Source organism: Metopolophium dirhodum, chromosome 4 (genome assembly GCF_019925205.1).
Source record: "Metopolophium dirhodum isolate CAU chromosome 4, ASM1992520v1, whole genome shotgun sequence".
In the NCBI taxonomy this organism is placed as follows: Eukaryota; Metazoa; Arthropoda; class Insecta; order Hemiptera; family Aphididae; genus Metopolophium; species Metopolophium dirhodum.
Genome location: NC_083563.1, coordinates 21,227,872 through 21,249,639, shown reverse-complemented (window position 1 = coordinate 21,249,639; position 21,768 = coordinate 21,227,872). Strand labels below are relative to the sequence as shown.

General features: G+C 29.7%; 1 protein-coding gene across 2 annotated transcripts in view; it reads right to left on the bottom strand.

The window, feature by feature from the left end:
* Positions 1–12,870: 12,870 nt before the first annotated feature.
* LOC132942430 (discoidin domain-containing receptor 2-like) overlaps positions 12,871–21,768 on the bottom strand; it is a 178,660-nt gene continuing 169,762 nt past the window's right edge. For both annotated transcript variants that reach the window (XM_061010787.1, XM_061010786.1), the window contains exons 13-17: positions 19,795–20,168; positions 17,755–17,847; positions 16,652–16,793; positions 15,635–15,784; positions 12,871–13,979 (exon numbers count right to left, since the gene is read on the bottom strand). In XM_061010787.1, coding sequence (XP_060866770.1) covers positions 13,800–13,979; positions 15,635–15,784; positions 16,652–16,793; positions 17,755–17,847; positions 19,795–20,168 — 939 coding nt within the window. In that variant the 3' untranslated portion in view covers positions 12,871–13,799. The remainder of the gene's footprint in view (positions 13,980–15,634; positions 15,785–16,651; positions 16,794–17,754; positions 17,848–19,794; positions 20,169–21,768) is intronic.

Here is a 21,768-nt window from a genome sequence, read left to right as displayed (position 1 = left end):
TATGTCCTATCCATTATGTTATATCTTTATTATCTATGATGGAGCCATACCCAGCTCACTCGTGTAAGCAATTTGAAGCACATAAAACCGATCAACGAATCTCTATTATTATTTAAATATTTCAATTCATAATATGAATTCCCAGCCCTGTCCCCCATACTCTGATATTAAAAGCCCAGCCCACCTTCATATTATTCTCTATACAAAAAATAAATTTAAGACAAATTTGTAAATCAATGCACAGTCTCTCTAATGTATTAATATTTGTGATTTCATTAATTTTCAGTATTTTGTATAATTAGATTGGGAAAACATAAGACAATATCATTTACACAAGACTGTACCTTCTATATTTGAATTAATCGTTTTTTTTTTTTTTTTCGAGTACTTTATTGGTGGACAGCACTTTAACTACGGTCCCTCAACTTACTGAGGAAACCTTGAGGCATTTCCTTTTAGGAAATCAATTAAATCCTCACACATAACTCTTAATTCAAGAGTTTGCAACTAATACAATCATATTTATGGACGACACTTGCACCATGGCCCCTCGATATAGTAATGTGGCGACCCGGCACATCTCTTTTAGATAAATGATTAAATACTTAATCAAGTCTTCCAATTTACTAAACATTTATATTTTGTAGATAATTTGAAGAAAAATTTAAAATTGAAGAGAGACTGTGTGAATTAACAAAATTTTTGGTATGAAATGTTTATTTGAACACCTGTTATAATTATATTGAACTTAAGTTAATTTTTTATAATGTACTATAGTAAACTTTTGAACATTTATTACAATATACGTATATTATTCATAGATTTCAAGTATGATTTTTTTTAGTTTTTTTTTTTGAAAGTTACCCACCTAGGGGTGATCCCTATTATTACAACACCGTTACCAATATTCGTTTTTTTTTGGGTTAGTTAATATAATTGCATGTTTTCATGATTTCTTCGTATTTATGCTTATTTTCTTAAAATGTTTTTATATTTTCGGTTCATCCGTTACCTACCTACATACCTACCTACCAAGTGTGTAAATAAAGAATTTTTTTTTGTAAACTAATTTGAATTATAATTTATTAATTTAAAAAAATTTTAATAAAAACGTTTTCATTCAGTATTTTTTTGAATTTTAAGTGCATATTTTTGAATATTTCAGTGCATATATTTGCCTGTTTTTAGTGCATACATGCAGGCAAATATTTAACACTTTTTCATTGCATTAAATTCACAACCCTGCTAATTACTTTTACTTCCAATCATAATACCTACCACAGTTAATGTTAAATGTCAAATTGTCAACAATCAACTGCTTCTTCAACTTGATAACACTAAGAGGATGTCAGATTTTTAGCGCACCATTTATTTCTCTCTCCGACCCAATCATTTTAGTGTTTTCTTAATCGTACATTTGGTATGCTACGCGTGGGTCAAAGATGGAAAACAAATATTGCGCTGACATCCCAACCGGCAACAAGTTTACACGAGTGAGCTGGGTATGGCTCCATCATAGATAATAAAGATATGGATAGGACATAATACCTTTATTATCTATGGGCTTCATCCATAGCATGGATTAAGGTGTCAACAATCAAAGGATCGACTTGATAAACAAACACTTAAGTTCGGCAACCTGCAACTCAGGATCTTTTTATTCAAAGTATCCTAATGAGTCATAAGAAGGTTAGTTAGGTAAACCTATGGTTAGTTGAAGCCAAAGAGTCAATAGGGCCTTTGCAATTCAAGATCTTTTCCTACGTATTCGGCATTCTTAACATAACTATTCTACCTTTACACTTTTTCTTCCCCCGTCTCTCACAGCTATATACAGGTTCAGCCACTCTCATTCCACACCTCCATATGATCGGTATTTTTTCTATCCATCTCTTCTTCAGTCTTCTCGTCCATCATTTCTCCCCTAAATTAACTTCTATAGCCACTCTCACTATCTCTTATTATACAGTGACCGAACCACCTAAACCTATTCTCTCTTGTTTTCACTACAATATGTACACTACCCTACACTACCCTTAATTAATTAATTTCTTATTCTATCCTCTTTTGTACCTTAACACCTTACTTATTATTCTCATATCTGCTACTCTCACTCCACTTACCTACCCTAACCTTACATTTCTTTTTCATCTTTCCCTTTCATACACCAAACATTCTGAAATCCTGTTGACCCATTTCCTTATCTTCACCATATCACACACTTCCTAATTCCTATTCACTCAGTCTCTAGTTACCTACAAGTCATCGTACTTGATTATCGGTGAAAATTTTTAAATATCATTGAGCGAATTCCCTACTCGAAAGAACTGCTTAAAAAAATATCATACCTCACAAATTTTCTAATTTTGAACACGATTTTATTGATAGCCCGAATAGTGTTATACCAGTATAGTTACAATACAAATATTGAAAATTTTCGGGCAATACATCCCCTGATCAATTAACTATAATAAAAAAAACCTACTGAGAAATAAGAAAATACATATCCCGTGACGAAATCAAAATCTGCTACGAAACTTAGTCTTCGAAACACTGAAACGTTCACACATTTCAATCTGCTTATGATATATTATTCCCAGTTTGAAATGTTCACTGAAGAATACCATTTCTGAAATAACACGCATCTTATGCAGTAAAATGTTCTACAATATTCTAATGACCTATGCGTTACAGTCTACAGCTATTATATAAACCTACCAATAAATACCTAATATTAATTTTTATAACACAGAGTTTGTATTTTTAAATGTTGTATTCAAGGATTTATTAGTTTTATTTTTATACCTAACAAAAATTACATTTATTCACAAGTCAGTTATCAACTAGAACTCGACTACGAGTAAGACAGCGTTTGGATTGTTCGGACTGGCGTATAATTTATTATTATTATACATTGCGCTTTTGGTAGGCAGTAGTAAACGTATATGCTTCTACGTTACTTAGTTAACAGATTTTCCGCGACAATAAATATTTAATTCAAGTCTAAAAAGTAAATGTAAGACCAAAATAATATAAAAACAAACTTACGCATAAACATCGACTCTTCCAGTGAAACCTAGCTGTATTGCAGCACACGCTGTCGTCGAAGAAACAGCTATCTTCATCCGTCTACATCTCGCTCCATCTCCATCTCTCTCTACATCTCGCTAATTGAAACTTATCTAGTATACAATACTAGTATCTTTATGATCTGTAATATATAATGGTGTTCGATGAAAAAGACTGAAATAAGATAAAAATACATATTTTTTTGGTTTTGAATATGAAAGCTGTGAGATGATCGATATGAATTTTGTGAGAAATCTAGAGGTACTAGAAAACTGAGACGAGTGTGTTGAATGAAATAAATTAAAAAATTGATTAACACAACAATCGCTTAAAAATTAATTTAATTCAAATAATGAGATGAACCTTATTAGATCATTTAAATTTTCCAGAACAAGCCCCCAGTTGTTGGTCGCATGCCAATTTTAACCATATACTAGACCACAAGGTTATAGACATTCTATAATGCACTCTGCTGCCGGTGGCCCTAGACACTGTTGGGGAAATTATATTTCTTTAGTAATTAAATTACGATACGAATTATAAGTTACATAGGTACTTGTCCAATACTCGACTTCCAGAATTTAAATTAAAGAATGTGATATACCTAGGTAACATATCGATAGATTCTAAAACAGAAACTTAACCTAGGTACAAATAATATCACAATATAAAATAGTGAAATGTGAAAATTTGAAGAAAATTTCCTGTAGGTATATCCCGTAAAACCCCCAAAATAAAACGTACGTTTGAGGTGTTCTCTTAAAATCCAAATATTTAATGCCCGTATCCCGTATGCATAGAAAATGTATGTTTCACATTTATCGAAAACTAAAACTATCGTGACGGAACTGAATTACGAAGAACGTATAAAACAAAAATAATCGTCACCTAGTGATAGGTATAATCTGCTATGTACTTACAAATCATATTAAATAACATTAATCATTATGTATTTTCTTATTTTGTTAGGTAGGTATAAAAACCTACCTTCCTACTTATAAAAGCATTACCTAATCATTGATTTAAAATTTTAAAAATTATTCTACTATAACAATAAACTAACAGTTGTAGGCAAAGTATTATAATTTAAGGTATTTTTCATAATATCCTAAGTTTTGTACACCTATAACAACAGGATTTTAAAAACTACTCTACGTCTAGCGGGTATATAAGTTTGTCTGACAATAAATATTTACATTAGGTCTACCGCGTCAACAGAGTAGTAGGACAAAACTTACGTAATTATTTATTCTTCTGGCGAAACGCGGTCCCTTTGAGTGTATAATATTGTCTAGTGTCAGAGCTGTGCGTCTCCGCCAAGCAAAATGCAGCGCGCGTCTTCATATCTCCGATCCAAAAGTTCAGTCTGGAAGTATTGAGATTAATGACATTTATAAAAATAGGCACCTAGCTTTATAACCAGAATGGAACAAAATATGTGAGTACGTATTGGAATCGCTGTTCGTCTCAAACGATTGTCATTTGCCATAGATTATTTATAATTATAACCTATCCATCCCAATCATAGAAAATATATATATGGTCCTAACCGATGGATGATGGATATTTTTACAATATTTTCAAAAAAACATTTATTTGTTTCTACTAGACGCATATGCGGTAAATTGAATTCAAATTTATAATATATATAACGGTTTTTTTACTTGGTAACCATTTATTTATTACTTGGTTTATAAACAAATTCTAATTGATATAAAACAGTAATTATATAAAAATAGTTTTATTGATCCCAATATTTAAAAATAATGTTTCAAATAAAATATTAAAAAAAATTTAAGATATACCTATTAATTAATATGTATTACCTAAATAACAAAATAACTAAATATATTCGTGTTTTTTTTAAACATTTTCACGCCCCCCCCCCCCCCCCCCCCCCCCCTTACGAAATTGTGCCACTCCTCCTTAGAGTGGTGCGCCCCTTAGGTTAAGAGCCCTTGAAATAGTGCAGAAATATGATTACTGGATTTTAGAGTTAACATAAAGCCATAAACGTATACAGTAAATTCATCAAATACTATAATACCAACTATATTTTTACAATGATGTGTGTGTTTTTTTTTTAAATATTTTTAGTTGTTTTTTCTTGTGGTCTGTGTAAACGATAAGTATTCGTAATAAAGATTCAATTTTCATATATAATATTATATTATAGGCACTCAGTATGTAATCATATATTTATTTTTAGTTTAGTTTAATTGTAGGTATTTAGTAAATAATAATAGGTATACGAAATTGTGTTTTCGAATAGCAATTTATTGTTTGTATTAATACCTACACCATAATAGGGAACTACAATTTTGTAAATGATGTACAAATGTATTTTTGGTGTTTTAAGGCTGCTGTAAGATCAGTTTATGAGAATCCTTGCATTAAATTGTTAGGATTATTTGATATGAATATTTATTTTATTACATATATGTTTATTACATATTGGTAAGTCGATCAGAAACTATATTTACATTGAATGTTAATAGTAAAAAGCTATTAAAAAATCTATTATTTGTATTTATTTGTTAATAATAATTAAGACTTAAATATTAGCAGTAATCTTGTTCCTTTCACAAAATGTTTTTTAATTATTTTTAATTTAATTAACATTTATCCAAAGTTATCTCTGAATAATCATTCAATGATGAATTTAATAGTTACATTCTCGGTTACATTAATTGGATTATAAATTAAAATAAACTACAGTTTCCAGCTTCTACTACAACATTATTTTATATTTTATTTTATGTTTTTAATTTTTTAAACGCAGTCTGCACCTTGTGTTGGTGATTTTACACGTAATATAATAAAATTAATACTAGTGATGAGTACGTAAGTACTTTATTGTTTAATCAAATTATTTACACGATTATTAACTAAAAAAATATCTATGAAGTATAAACATCCGTACTTCCATTAACTATAAATTCATAATTGTATGAGCTATACATGTTACATATATTTTTCGAAAAAACTATTTAAAAAAACAAGAATAATTCCTATTTGATGTCACACGGGTTGATCTAGCAACTGACTGCTACGACAACTGTGCAATTTTTTTTAAGCATAATACTTTTTGAAAACGTCCAGAAAAGAGTTTGTTTTAAGACTGTCTGTCTTGATAACAACTAATTTAATTTAAAGTGAATTTTTATATTATATTATAATGAAATTAATAATTATAGTAAAATATATAATTGCAAGACATTTAATACCTATATCTATAGCCATCTAGGGTATAAACTACACTAAAAAAGGTGTAAGTATGCTAATAAAATATACCTATGAGGTGTATAATGTATTTATGTATATAAAAATATAAAATATAAAGATTAATAAAATTATATTTAATACTTCGCGCAAACCTAAGGTGATACCCGGCATATAGTATAACATGCAAAAAGGTGCGTATTAAACTTGGCGTGGTGAAACGAAGACGGTCTCCCGTATTTTATTCATTGCGCTATTGGGATTAAACTTATAAATGCTTCTACGTCACCTAGTTAACAGATTGTCCGTGGCAATAAATATTTAATTTAAGTCTAAAAAGTAAATGTAAAATAGTAGGTAATAATATGAAAACAAACTTACTCGTAAACATCTACTCTTCCGGTGAAACGTAGCTAGAGTGCCGCCATCGCCGAAGAAACAGCTATCTTCATCCATCTTCATCTAATCATCTCACTCCGATGAGCTGAAACTTGAAAGTATCGAAATATTTTATGAAAATAACCTGATCAAACGAAATTTGCGAGTTTGTGTTATAACTTATCCGGTTTAACGAACTGTCCGTTTATATTAATTTGTGGCCTATTATTTTTTTGTTCACTGAAATCAAAATATACAATATATTATATTTATAATACAATAGTATTGCTGAAATTATTAGAATTGTTAACCGTGGCCGACGAATTTCGACAATTGACGATTGCCATAGATATCATAAAATATATTATTTAGTATGATAAATCCAAAGAACTTATATATTATTATATAAGTACTCAGTATACATATACGGTATATTTATAAATCGTATGTTCTTTTACAGAAATCTTTGTGATCTGCAATGCACCTATTCTGGTTTTCTATTTCAATTATAGTTCGCATGCCAAATTTAACTATACAAACTCGTCCGCAAGTTTATAGACATTCTAATACATTCTCCCGCCAGTGCCAATAGACAAAGTGTTTGAGAAGTTATATTTTTTTGGTACCTACCTAATTAATTTACAATATGAATTATTATAAGTTACCTATGTAGGTAGGTACTTGTCCAAAACTCGACTACCTGCAAATCATTGGTTTTTATGGTATAGCCTTACGAAGTTCACGATTTTCGGTGTTATACGCACCCGTACAACGCTTAAAGTTTATTGAGCTTAAGTATTACAAATTAATTTTTTTTTTAATCTAGGTAAATCAACGTTTTAAAATTGATGATGCAAAAATAATTCTGACACCCACCCATGGTGGTTTGACATAACAAGTCGAGGGATGTTTTTGATTTTAATTGTTCGAGCAAGCGCAGTGTGGTATACCGGGTACATATGAAAATACCAAAAATTTCAATTAGTTTTAATACATATAACTTAAAAATAAGACTGACCGCTAAGTTCAGACTTCCCTGTCGTTTTCAGTTAAAAATTAATGATTTCCGGCAATTATTTTTTGCAATATCGTTCTTAATTCGTTGTTACTTGTAATATATACATATGCCTATTTTAAAAATATTATTCGTGGGTAATTGAAACGTCTAAAATATATTATCATATACAAATACGATAATAAACAAATAATAATAATTCAACTTAACCGGCTACGGTATTAATAATATTTAATAATATCAATATAAATATAGTATACAATATCCTAGGCTGACAAATCGTCTCCACTTAAAATCGTTTTTCGTATACTATGATATTATATCATTGAATTCAAATTTAACACTATCCATAACAGTCACCCACTTGTAACCTACTGTTCAGCAGAGTCACTTCCAATTTTTTTTTTTAGATTCTGAGGTAAGCGATGAATGTATTGATTTTACAATGGAGTGTGTTTTTTTTTATTTTTTTTTGTGTCTGTCATCACCTTTTAGGACAGTTAAAGTGCTTGAATTTTCTTTAACAGTAACTTTTCTGATAGGAAAGTGAATCTAGTTGGTACTATGGGGGGTCAAAAGTAAAATTTTTCCAGTAGTTTTCAAAAGCGACGTGAAAAACAAAGGAAAAACGGGAATTTTTTACGCAAAGTCCGTTTTCGAGAAAATCGATTTTGGTTTTTGGTGCAACTCTAAAACAAATGACCGTAGGTACATTAAATTTTGACTGAATGCTTATATTAGCATTTTCTATACACCATAACATTTTCCAAATATTTTGACTTATTTTGAGCTGTTTACGGACATTTTCAGTTTCCATTTTATTTTAGTTTTTTTTTCTATAAATATCAATAAAATGTTATTTGTTGGTTAAAAAAGCTTGAAAATTTAATCGTAGGTTCCTAGGTTATTATTTCAAAGGCAGATGAAAAAAATTAAAAATCCTTAGTCACGGTTTTTATTTATAAGCATTTAAAGTTCAAATATTGACAAAATACGGAAAAATCACGAAAATTATCAAATTATTTTGATTTGAGAATTCATAAAAATTTTTCTTTTTCAATCTAAGATTCGAAAATGTAATACAAGATTATCCATAAGTTTACCTACCTATATAAAAAAAAAAAAAATGTCTACAAGAAAGTCAAATTAAATTTTTATGAACGTTTGAAATTCATAATTTTACAACATTTGATATTCACTCGATTTCTCATGTAACGATTTTCTTATTTTGTTGTAATTAAAAAACGTATGACTGTAGATACTTAGAAATTTCACTGAATGTTTATATTAGCATTTTCTATACACGATACAATTTTGAAAATAATTTGATTCTTTTTGAGCTGTTTACGGACATAGTCAGTTTTCAATTATTTTAGTTTTTTTTTCTATAAATATCAATAAAATTTTATTTGTTGGGTAAAAAAGCGTGAAAATTTAATATAAGGCTGCTGATATATCGTTCTAATAGCAGTTAAAAAATATTAAAAATACATAGGCTCAATATTTATTTATAAGCATTTAAAGTTCAAATTTTGACAACATTTATCAAATTTATAATTTAATAATTATTTTATAGTTAAAAATTTATAAAATGTTCAACTTTTGTAGCTAAGGATTAAAAATTTAAAACAAGGTTCCACGTAAATAGGTTATATATAAATTACTTTATTCACTATAATATCATCATATATACTTGGTAATATCATAGGCTGACGGACCGTTTTCGCTCAGAATCGTTTTTTTTATACAATATGGTATTATATCACTGAATTCAAATTTAACACCATTCATTACAGTGGCCCACTTGTAACCTACTGTACAGCAGAGCGACATCCATTTACCCACCTTTTTTTAATTGACCTCCCTTTTTATTTAATTCCTGATAAACGAGTTTTGGATAAGTATTTATATGTTAATATATTTATACACCGTATAAACCCCCACCCCTCCCCTCCTAAAAAGTTATCGGGCAGTAGATTAATGGGATATTATTATGATTGAGATGGCAATTAAAATATAAAATATAATTTTCAATTTTTTTAGTATTGCTGATAATTTGATAAACCGGCACGAATGCGAATGCGATTTATGTATTTTAAAATATATTTACTATACATGCAGTGACCGTTATATAATAAATCAAATTAAAGGCCAAAGGGTAAATATTTTCTACGTGAACATTGATTACCTTCTATATGCCCGTACCTATGTATTATATTATACAAACCTATACCGCCCTATACTATCGAACTACTTTGAATTTTGTTGATAATTTGTTGTGATTGATCACGCGTGAGAGTTGTACAATATATGTATACCACCGAGTCCCACGAGTTGTATAATATATCCACCTATAATCATCGTTACGTGTAAACTTCTACGAGTAGGATCGATTATAGACTCGATGGTTTATGTTATTTCTACTATACATATAGTAGTACCTATAATATAATATTATTTTTATATATTATTGTAGCCACTCTCCGGTTTTATAACCCACAGCACGGTCGCTTGTCTGTTGTCGTATTGTTTGTTTAGCCATTTAGTGTTTTAAAAATCACACCCGACATGCACGTAACACGCACACACGCGTGCAATGTATAATGTATATACATTTTGGGCCCGGATTTAAATGCTCTAATAACCGTCGAAATACGCTTTAAAAAATGGCTAAAAATGTCCATAAACAAATGCATTTTACCGCAATAACGCTCTTAAAAATTGACGTATAAAATAATTATTTTTTCAATGCAATTATGTTATATTAGGTACACCTACCTAATTCAAAACGCACAATCAATTAAAAATAATTTATCAAATCCCCCCCCATCTTGAAGATATATGCATTAAAAAGAACAAAATTACTGAAAAATGCAAAATAAATGTTTCACTATTGAAGTATCTAGTTCATGAAACAAATTAACTACTTGGAAAGCATTGTTCACCCAAAAAATTATGTATTTAAACCTGACCCTATATATAATATTTAAATAATAACATGTTTAATGTGTTTAGAATTAAATGTTAATACGTACTATATATTATATAGGTGCGAGTCCAACACGATTTATTATAAACCGTTTTACCTACATGGCTACATTATATACGTAAATTAGTATTAGTAAATATAAATATATTATAGGTAAATCACACAAACAAATACAGGGAGGATATTCATCTATACTGATGCTGAAACTTGAATATTGAGTTGAATGTAGACACGGAAATTAATGAATAAGTGGATATATGATTATACTATATTAATTGCGACAAAACCACCTTAAAATGACTTACTGGTTCAAGCCAAACCATCCTTGAATCGTCAAAATCAGGCAAGTATTTTTTTAGATTTTATTAGCCTCTGTCATAAACTATATATGCGTTCTATAATATAATATAAGAGCTGCTGTTATATCCGTGGCTCATAATCTAATACGACCAGTCCGGGATCCCAAATAATATGTGCTCAAATAGGGTGGTGGGGTAGCACCAAAAATAAAGTTTTTAGACTGACCGTGTATGTGGGCTTTATGAGGTTATGACCCACCACCACCCCCCAGAAATCAGAATCAATTGCTTCTGAAAAACATAATTCGCTACGGCCACTGCTCTGGCATATTCGGAGTGTATAATTTTATATTGGTTATTTTACTTTTTATAATAAATTAATTTTGATATCGAAACTTTATACGATTTTATAGATAACTGTATACGTTGGTAAGTACAATTTCTACTAATATTATCAAATACATTTAAATACACTTCACTTAAGACCAAATGTATGCAAAATGTCGGGAAAATAAATACAATCTCCCGACTCGACTAAGGGGGGGAACCCGCCTAACCAACAGTACGATAGGCGTCGACAGCGCTCCCAGTGTTAATTTGTTTTGCCAATATTACGATATTTGATATTTAGTGGTTTTTAACCATTAAATTTGATTATTTATACATGTAGTTACCTGTATTCTAGGATGACACACCATCTCCGCTCAAAATCGTTTTTCGTTTGCATTATCATCGAATTCAAATCTAACACAGCCATTACGATGACATACTCGACAACTACTGTTGTACAGCATAGCGGAACCCACTTGTTCACCTTTTTTAAATATGGCTTTTATGTATGGAATTTAAAAATATGTAAGCATATTACATTAGTACACTAAAATAAATACTTAACTTAGATTTCCAAAGTTAAAAATCTAGTCAAAGTAAAATAAAAGTTAGTAAATGCGCATTTAATATGAACGCTAAAAGTCGAATGAGTATCCATCAATATATAAATCAAAATATATAAAGTATAACAGTCTAACTGCACTACTCAAATACTCAATAGGTATATAACATTAAAGACAGTAACGATAAATATATTTTTATTATGCGATAATATCGCGTAGGCACTTACACATTTATATAAACAACTGAAGTCATTATTATTTATTATTGTTAATACTTATTTTTAGCCTGTGGGTGCTGTATAGAATTTTAATATTGGGAGACGGATTGGCCGAGCGGACTAAGGCGTCGGCTGCGACGCAGTCGACACGAGTTCGATTCCTCGGCCATGGGCGGCATTTTTCTTCGGACAAGTCACGGTGTCCGCAGAACAAGTGTCGCCATCCCCCACTTGGGCATGGCAGATACCTACGGGTGTCCGATCAAAAATTCTGCCAAACAAAACACACACGTGTTCCTCCCCCTACTGACTTAATAACCTACAGTAAAAAACTAAAAATAGCTTATGGCCTCAGCTGCCGGGCTCAAGATCAATTAAAAAGAAAAAAAAAGAATTTTAATAGTTTGATGTTTTCCAGTTTTTTTTTAAACTAAATTACATTTTTAATTGTAATTTCGGAGTCATACTATACAATTCAAATATCATATTATTATTAATAATATTATATCTATATTATCCAAAATGCTAAATAACGTAATTCATTTAGAACGTTTGAAATATTAATTACAGATAAATAAATTTTGTTCACATTATATTGTATGTATACCGTATATCGTATTGATATTTGTTTTATTGTATTTGTTTTGGAATAAAGCTGTGTCGCTAATTTTTTTGCGGAGACACAAATGTGGAGTCTTAAAGATTTTTATAAACAAAAATATAATAGATGTATATTTTTACTATAAAATGTAATAAAAAAAAACCCAAAGAAACACTCACAGAGAAACATGTTTACAGGTCGTTTTAATCACATTAACTAACGAATTAAAAATAAAAAGAACATTAGAATATTTAATATTAACTAAACAATAGTGTATATAATGTTCATTATTGCACGTCATAAGCCGATCTTATGTATTAACATACTATGTATAATAATATATTATAACACTAATCATTACTATATAATACAGTTTATTGTTACATAATTAATATTAAGCCTAAATAGTAAGACCCTACCGAAGTAATTAGGCCTATTATAATAAAACGTTTTTAATAATATAATATATAATAATATATTACAAAGATGACATCGAAATTACAACCCATTCCACCATATTATAAACAATATATAATATATTATGTACCCTACCACATTGATTGTCTAGCTAACAACGTTTTCGATTATACAACATAATATTTATATTAATTACATAATATAGGTATATATATTTATTCTTATAAAAGTATACACGAATTAGAAAAATACACGATATGAAATAGTTTATGGAAATAAATTGTCACGAAGCATTTGTCCGGCGGTCTCGGCCGGTTGTGGAGTTAGAAAAAAAAATGTGATTTTTCAAAAAAAGTTTTTATCACAAAGTAGTAGACGAAGCAAAACCCTGTTCTCACTTTATATACGGTTAACCTATGTAGGTATCATATAATAATCTATTTCGTTGAATGCTGCAAATCGAGAGAATTTTTTTGAACAGAGCGGGTAAAGAAAATAGGTTCAACAAGAAAATGTACATTCTTCATACATAATATTATACATATACATAATACACATGCAATACACTAATTCCTATACAAATATTACAATTGATTACAAACAATAATAGTAATAATAATGATAATAAATAATAATAATAATAATAAATAATATTATTACGGTTTACATTATATTATAATCTAACAATACAAAATTTATTATATCGGTGAAATGTTGTGCAGTTGCTTGTCAATCTCGCACGAGTACGTTGTGTGATTGCGTTTCAGGAAATGGTAAAGTTGTTTGAACGTTGGCCTTAGGTTTTGATCGCGCTTCCAGCATTGGCACATGAGCTCGTAAATCTCGGTAGGGCACAGGTTAGGTTTGGGTAGTAGTACCTGGAAACACAAGTTATTCGATAATTTAATTATCGGAAGCTAAATAATATATTATAATAACGTATTACGTATCATGGGTACATATTTCATTGTGTAGTAGGTAATAATAATTATTGATTGTATTAGCTAGGTACTAGGTAATAACTAATAAGTATATATTGGAATCGCCCGGAAATATGATTTATTTATTACGTCATATTCATAATATATCAGAAAGACCTGACTGAGACGGTGCCGGCAGTGATGTGCCAAAATTAATTATTAAAAACGAGGTGTTGTCATAATAATTGTTTTTTATTACTCAATAAAATTATTTAATTGCATTATTGAAAAGCAAAAAATAAAAATTATTGAACACCGGTTTCTTAAAAATGCATTATTAATACATGCAATATTGGTGTGACAGGTTTATTAATTATAATTGACAATACGCGTTTCGATAATTTTAATAACCATGGAGTAGAGTAATATCTGCAGAGTATAATATTCACCATTTTAATCTATTTTATTTTATTTGTTAGAGATTTAGTTTTCTAACAAAATACTTACGATTTTTGGTCTTTTCTAATAAAATGTATATATTTTTGAGTGTTATTAAGACTTGACATTTTAATCCATGGCCACGGTTGTCATTATTTAATATTATTATAATATATATTAAATTAACTACAGTAAGCCAAGCTCTCTTCAGAACCATCTTCAAACGAAATGATTTATCATTGTTTTAAAATTTAAACACACTCATTCCAGTCGCTTTACTCAACTTTCGAATCCCACCAGAAACCCTTTTTAGTTTAACTTTAGGTTTAACTTTGATGCCATATATACGTGTCGGTGAATAATAATAATAATAATAATAATAAAAACTAAACATTGTTTACAATCAACATCCAAATATTTTTTCTATTTTCAAAACCTGGACCTTTTCACTGGTTATCGGGTTATCACTATAACAGTATAGCTCCCCTCTTACACGGCAGGTTTCGGTCCTCAAAGTTGTTTTTTTTTGGTAGGGGGGGGAACGAACACGTAAGACACAGACTAATATAATAAATGTATATTACACGAAATAAATTAACGGCATTCAATATGCCTGCACACTGCCACGAACACTCTCACATGCCCGTCGTAATAAATCGAATAAAATTGAAAATAAAACACTAAAATTGGATTAGGATGTCTTAAATAAACTGTACCAGAATAAAAAATATGTACAAAAGAGACAAGGCGAATGAGTGAATAAGATTTTATTTAAATTCCATAAACATTTCGCTAGAGTTGGTACTGGAACGGACTACTATAGTACCTAAATAGTTTATAATTTTTTTCTCTATGAACATTTTGTCTGTACTTCCGCTATTATATTATGAAAAGGATAATTACTGCAGTACAATGAGTATAATATTTTATACTTACTATTATAATAAAATGCATTTTTTATGCATTATATCTAATTAATTATAATGATATCATCCGTTTTACCATTTATACCTCTCGCTTTTTCTGCGGTATATAAGACGTAATACATATGTTAGTAATTTTGGGTATTTATGTAATATATAATAAATGTAGTGTCGCGTGTTGATGGTGTAAGCATATAGTGCATACACAGTGTATATTCATTTTTATAAAATTAGTCATCAGTTTAAACTCACTTGTAGCTCGCCTCCGTAGTACATCTGCTCAGCGTTGTGTATGACCTGCTCGTTGGTGAGGTGCGGGAATGGTTTATCTCTGGCCATGTTCAACAGTTCCCACATTGTTACGGCAAATGACCACACCGTGCTCGGGCACGTGTATCGATCCTATTTGGAGAAAAAAAAACATAAGTATAAAATTATTCTTACAATCGCAACTAAGTGTAACTAGACACGGGTGCTGCTTGATAATATCCGACCATCCACCCGATACCTTTTTCTCGAAAAAAAAAAAAATAATAATAATAATAACAATTCACTACCGCGGGAATAAAGTAATAAAGTATAAGCGAGAAAAATTTGATTGAAAAAGTTGTGTAATGCAATTATAAGCAATTATTTTAGTTAATGCACTACTGAACCACTTAAAACCTCAAAAGTACAACGAATACGAAATCAAATTTGTATTCATCCATTTTCTATGGAGCACTTGCCTACTGCAAGAAATGCCATATAGTTACGCGTTTATATAGTTCAAAAGCATTGTTTTATCGGAATCTTTGTTAAAAAATATTCGAAACTGAATGATATTTATGTAAATATGTATAGTATGTTTTTAAATTTATTTTTAGCATTAGAATAGTAAACCCGATAATTAGCATATAGTACAAGTTTACAGATGTACATTTAATAGTTATACATAATAGTTCATATTTGATACAGGATACCTACATATTATAATATGATTAAAAACAATTGTTTTTAAATAGTTGGTGTAATAGAACGTATCTAAAAGTTTTAAGGTGAAAACAAAAATATAACCAAGATATATTCTTATATATATACTTTAGGGTATTTTTCAGGTATTTGCAAGCTGCGCGTATTAGTTTTATCATCGATATTGCAGTTCTTAGTTGAAATGTTTAGAGATGAAAAATGAGTTATAACAATAATCATCATCATCATCATTTACAACGCATGTTTATGCTCAATACACATAATTATAATACCAATTAATTATTATTATAATATTACCAGTAGTATGCTTTCCCACGGAAGCCATCGAATCGGTGCCGGAGGTCTGTTTCCGATTTCGCTATAGTCCTTTTTATAAGCCGGATTGCACACCGCCACATCAGCCACTTTGATCGAATAGCCTCTCGAAACCAGACAGTTTCTGTTTTCCGGGTAAAAAGAACAATACGCATTAAATGGATTGCAGTCATGTCATGTCATGTCATGTCATGTCATGTTATGTCTAATTGAAGCCAGGGCCGTGTTAAGGGGGGGGGGGCAAAGGGGTCATTTGCCCCCGGGCGCCACAGCTTGGTAAAATCAAGGGGCACCTCAAGCTTGAGAAACCGCTGTTGCCAGTTGCCAGTTGCCAGTTGGTGACTCCTCAATTTATATTTAATAACAATTTTTATGAAAAAATTACGATGATTAATTCCTTAGTTATATATTTAGAAATATACTTTTGTCGTACCGATAATAAAATAAAAATTAATCGAATTCAATTTTATGTAGGTACTAAGGTACTAAAAATAATGATATAATAAACTGGTGAACTGGTCACAAACTTCTTATCTCGAGTTATTTATACTCGCACAGGTTTTCAGATGAGTGACTGCTGAGTTGTGACCCTCCAACCATAATAGTTAATAAATTTGCTAAAGGGAAAGCGAGAAAAAAATCGTTATAATTTGTTTATGTAATGCAATTTTATTGAAGAAAACTAAAGTTTTCAACATTATAACTATATGATAGCTCAATAAACTTATTACCCCCTAAATCTATGTTAAAGTATTGTAAATGCACATTTAAAATTGACCAAATTAGCCATTTCAGTTCTATTTGTTTTATGTCAACACAACATCAGGGATCAGGATCATCAGACAATTAAAAATATAGATGGTAATCTTTTGGAGTCTCCAAAAAAGGTCATCCTATACTTCTTCACATACCTGAAATACTAAATAACGTGCGAGGTAGTCAATAAATGGATGATATAAAGAAAAGAGCGGGACTGGGGCGCTTAGAAATGAGTGCCCCTGGGCGCCAAAAAGCTTAACACAGCCCTGATTGAAGCACAAGATCAATATTTTAAAAGGTTTGCAGGAAAAACGACTTCAGCTTACCTGGCCGCCAAATCTTTGTGTACTACGTTCTTGGATTCCAGATACTTCATGGCCGATGCGATTTGAGTGGCCATGAACATTAGCGTTGTATAACTACAGAAAAAATAAGCACACTTTAGAACGTGACAATTCATTTTTTTATTTAAAACTATGTCAAGAATAAAATTGTTTACAGCGTTACTGCAGTTATTCAACGTTCAAAGGTTGTGATTTTTTTTTTATCTTCAAACTAACCATCGATGATATAATATGGGATAAAAATATGTTTTAATGGAATATTTCAATATTTGGATTACAGAAATCGTTGAATGCGCCATATTATTCTAAATATTTTTCGTTTGTTACGATATTGTTGAGCATTTGGCGAATTAACCACTAAACTTATTATATTCATTACAGAACATTATTCCAGCGCATAATATGATTCTATTCATTATAATAGGTACCAATTGAGAGTTTATTTTAGGAATACATATGAGTTACTTAATTTAAAAAAATTAAACAACTTTTAAAAAGTCTAAATAATTATATTTTAAAAAATCACTAATAATAAGTTTTAGAAGGTATGAAACATATTACTGTATTTTATAAACATCGATCTACCATAAAAGCTAGTGGTATACTTTTAGGCTTACGTTTGGTTTAATTTATAATGATAATGAAATTAATTTATACATTTGTATAGTTACTAATTTACTATTAAAGTACATTTACAGAAGAACCATTTAATAGACGTTATTATAAGTGTTCAGCAACAACACACATTGAACCATCCCGATTTAAGTATTTTTAAATATTTAAACACGAGACAAAGTTTCTGATGGAAATGAAATAGAAAATGTGATGCGTTTAACTGTTGTACGATGGGGAAACCACTGAGGAACAGTTCTTTAGGCGTTGTCGAGGAGAAAAAGCCATTATATAGTTGAGAAAAATGATGCGTTTGAAAAATTTTAAGTCACCACAACGAATCAAAGTTTAAATTTAAAAATAATTGCCTTGCTACAAAAATCGCTCGAAGCAATGTGATTTTATATGAATGATGCCAAATATTAATCATTTTTTTTAACGGTCCGTATTTGTTTTATATATTATAGACGGAGACAAAATTAAACTGTTTTCGATGAATATATAAGTAATAATTAATAATATACCTAATAACATTGTAAAATAATTAAAGACTATTTTTCAAGAATTTCTTCTCAGATGGATGTTTAAATTTTAATTATTTAGGTCCCACAAGTTACATCGTATACTACTTTTAATTAGTACCTATATAACAATAAAATACTTAGACGTCTGTCCATACGATATCCATATAAAAGCAAGAACTTTGGGATATGTTCATATAGGGATAATAGGACCAATGAATTTTTTTATGACTAACGATTGGTTTTGGGTTTTCAGTGATATGAAAAAGCTGACTCGCAAATTATAAAAGTTTTTAATTTTTCACTTATAAATCATAAAGTATTTGTGTTAAGCATCCACTTCATACATTCATTTGAGTAATATGTTCATTATTATTACGAGCTTGACAAACACGATGTAACTGCTATGCAAGAAAAATTCAAATTTTCAAGTAAGTGTGCTTTAGGTCTTAAATTAAAACATAATTTAAAAAACACGTTATAAACGTATTTTGTTGTTATATTATATTGATAAATGTTCTGAATTTATATTGTATTATGTATCTACCTAATGCCTAAATGCCTAAAGATCAATGGGATATTTTATATATTATACATTTTTAATAATTATTAAAATTTTAAATTACGGGTAAAATAAACGATAAATGAAAATTTTTTTGTAATTTTTCAAAATCTGATACGTTAATTTCTAACTAATAAATGAATTAATGAATAAATGATATAATATATTATATACACAATAAATGTCTTGTACACGAATAGATACAGAAAACGTCGAAACGATAATAATAATGTAATGATATTATATTATGTATTTAGAACATAATATTATCATATCGATGTGTTAAAATATGAATACTGATAAATACAGGGCAGGCGATTGACTCACGTGAGCGCAGAGTGCGTCCTCAACACTATGACCAGGTCGCCAAGCTCGGCCGGGTACTCGGTGATCAACCACGGTGGTGACTCATTGGCACACACTCCGAACACGCGCACTAAGTTTGGATCGAGCAGGCTGCACAGGAACTTGACTTCCCTGGTCGAGTCGGAGTTACAAGTCTTGGCCGCCACGCGTCCGTTGTCCGTCAAGCGGACGTCCATTGTCGTCTCGCACACGGCCACCTCCCCAAGGTGCGAGCCGCCCAGCTTGCTGACCACGTTCAAACAGTACCGCGGTATCTGCACAATGTCCGCTTCCCGGCACTTGTACACTTGGCCCATGCTGGGACTAATGTTCCACGACACCGAAGGGGGCGCCATCTGAAAACGTCCGTATGGTATAGACTATAATAATATAGAGTAAACATGGGTAGGATTTCAAATTTAAGTTGGTACGATTCACAAATGGCTAAATCCTAACTTAAATAGGAAAGAAAAAACAATATTAAACGAAATATTTGACTATGCGATTAGGAAACACAAATAAATGACAACACACGGATTGATGGCAAAGATAGAACTTCTATTATTATGCAAAATCCGCGAGGATCACGTCATTTTGACCGAACAAAATAAAATAAAAATAGTATTATAAAAAAATGTATTTTCATATTTCTTCGAATTCTATTGATGGGTAGGTTAATTGAGTCGTCTGAACACCGATAAATTAGCTTACTTTAGATTGCATACATAGAATCAACAAATGTCGACGTCGATTTGCCTGTATAAAATATATTATAATAATATAATAATATGTTTTATAACGACACATAATACTATGCACTAAACCGTATTTGTACGGTTTATTAATATTTTATATACTATGGGTAATTATTGTTTGTATAAATTGATATTCAGATGAAAATATGAAATTCTGAACATCACAATTGTGTTTGATTTAAATAACAATAACTAACTCAAACGAGTAATACCTATATGGATGTATATCACAAATATAATTTTTTAAAGGCATATATTGGTGTATAATGTGAATAATCCGGTATTATAATAATATGTATAAATTCTAATGCATTTCATAAAAAATTATTTATAATACCAGCACAAAAATCATCAGGTATTTTGGTATAATATTATATTTTATATTTAATAACTGTATCCACGCGACAAAGAATTATAATCAATACCGAACGCATATTATTTCACGTGCCTGTGTTTAATGCAAATGAAACGATACAACGATTAATCGATAACTATATATAGTACACAGTAGTGAATAGTGATGGTCTAGATAGTAAGCACTGTACTTTCATTAAACTGATTATAATTTAGTCATTATATTTTAGTGGCAGAATGTGAAGTAAAATTTGGTTTTAAAATCAGTTTCAATATTAAAGCCCATGTATACTATACTTTATAATATCGTCATTTTTATATTACATTGTAATTTATTTTTGGGTGAGGGTAAGCCTGTTAGAAAAGGCCAGTAAAGCCATACAAAATAAAAAAAAACTTATTTGTGATGCCTAGAAACAATACTGGTACTTTCTTTCGTTAAGTATAATATAACAGACATCATTTGATCTAGAAATAATTATGTTCAATGAAATACCTATCAATTAGCTAGCCCATATCATTAATACCTATAGTACTTACATAGCGAAAAATATGAAATAATATTATTGTTATTACACTACGCATAAAATTTCTATGTTACGGTTGATGCATAATATCAGAAATAATCACATCGTACTAAAAAATATTTATTAAATTTAAATATTTATTTATTTAAATATTAAAACGATAAAAAATCATTATGATATATAATATGTAAGCCGGTATAAAAACAGTTACCTATATATACCAATGTATGTCTTATTATTTATTTATTTATGTTACTTATTTTTTTCTATAAAAATAAAATTGTTTCACCATACAATTAGTTCTATGTCTAGTATAAATC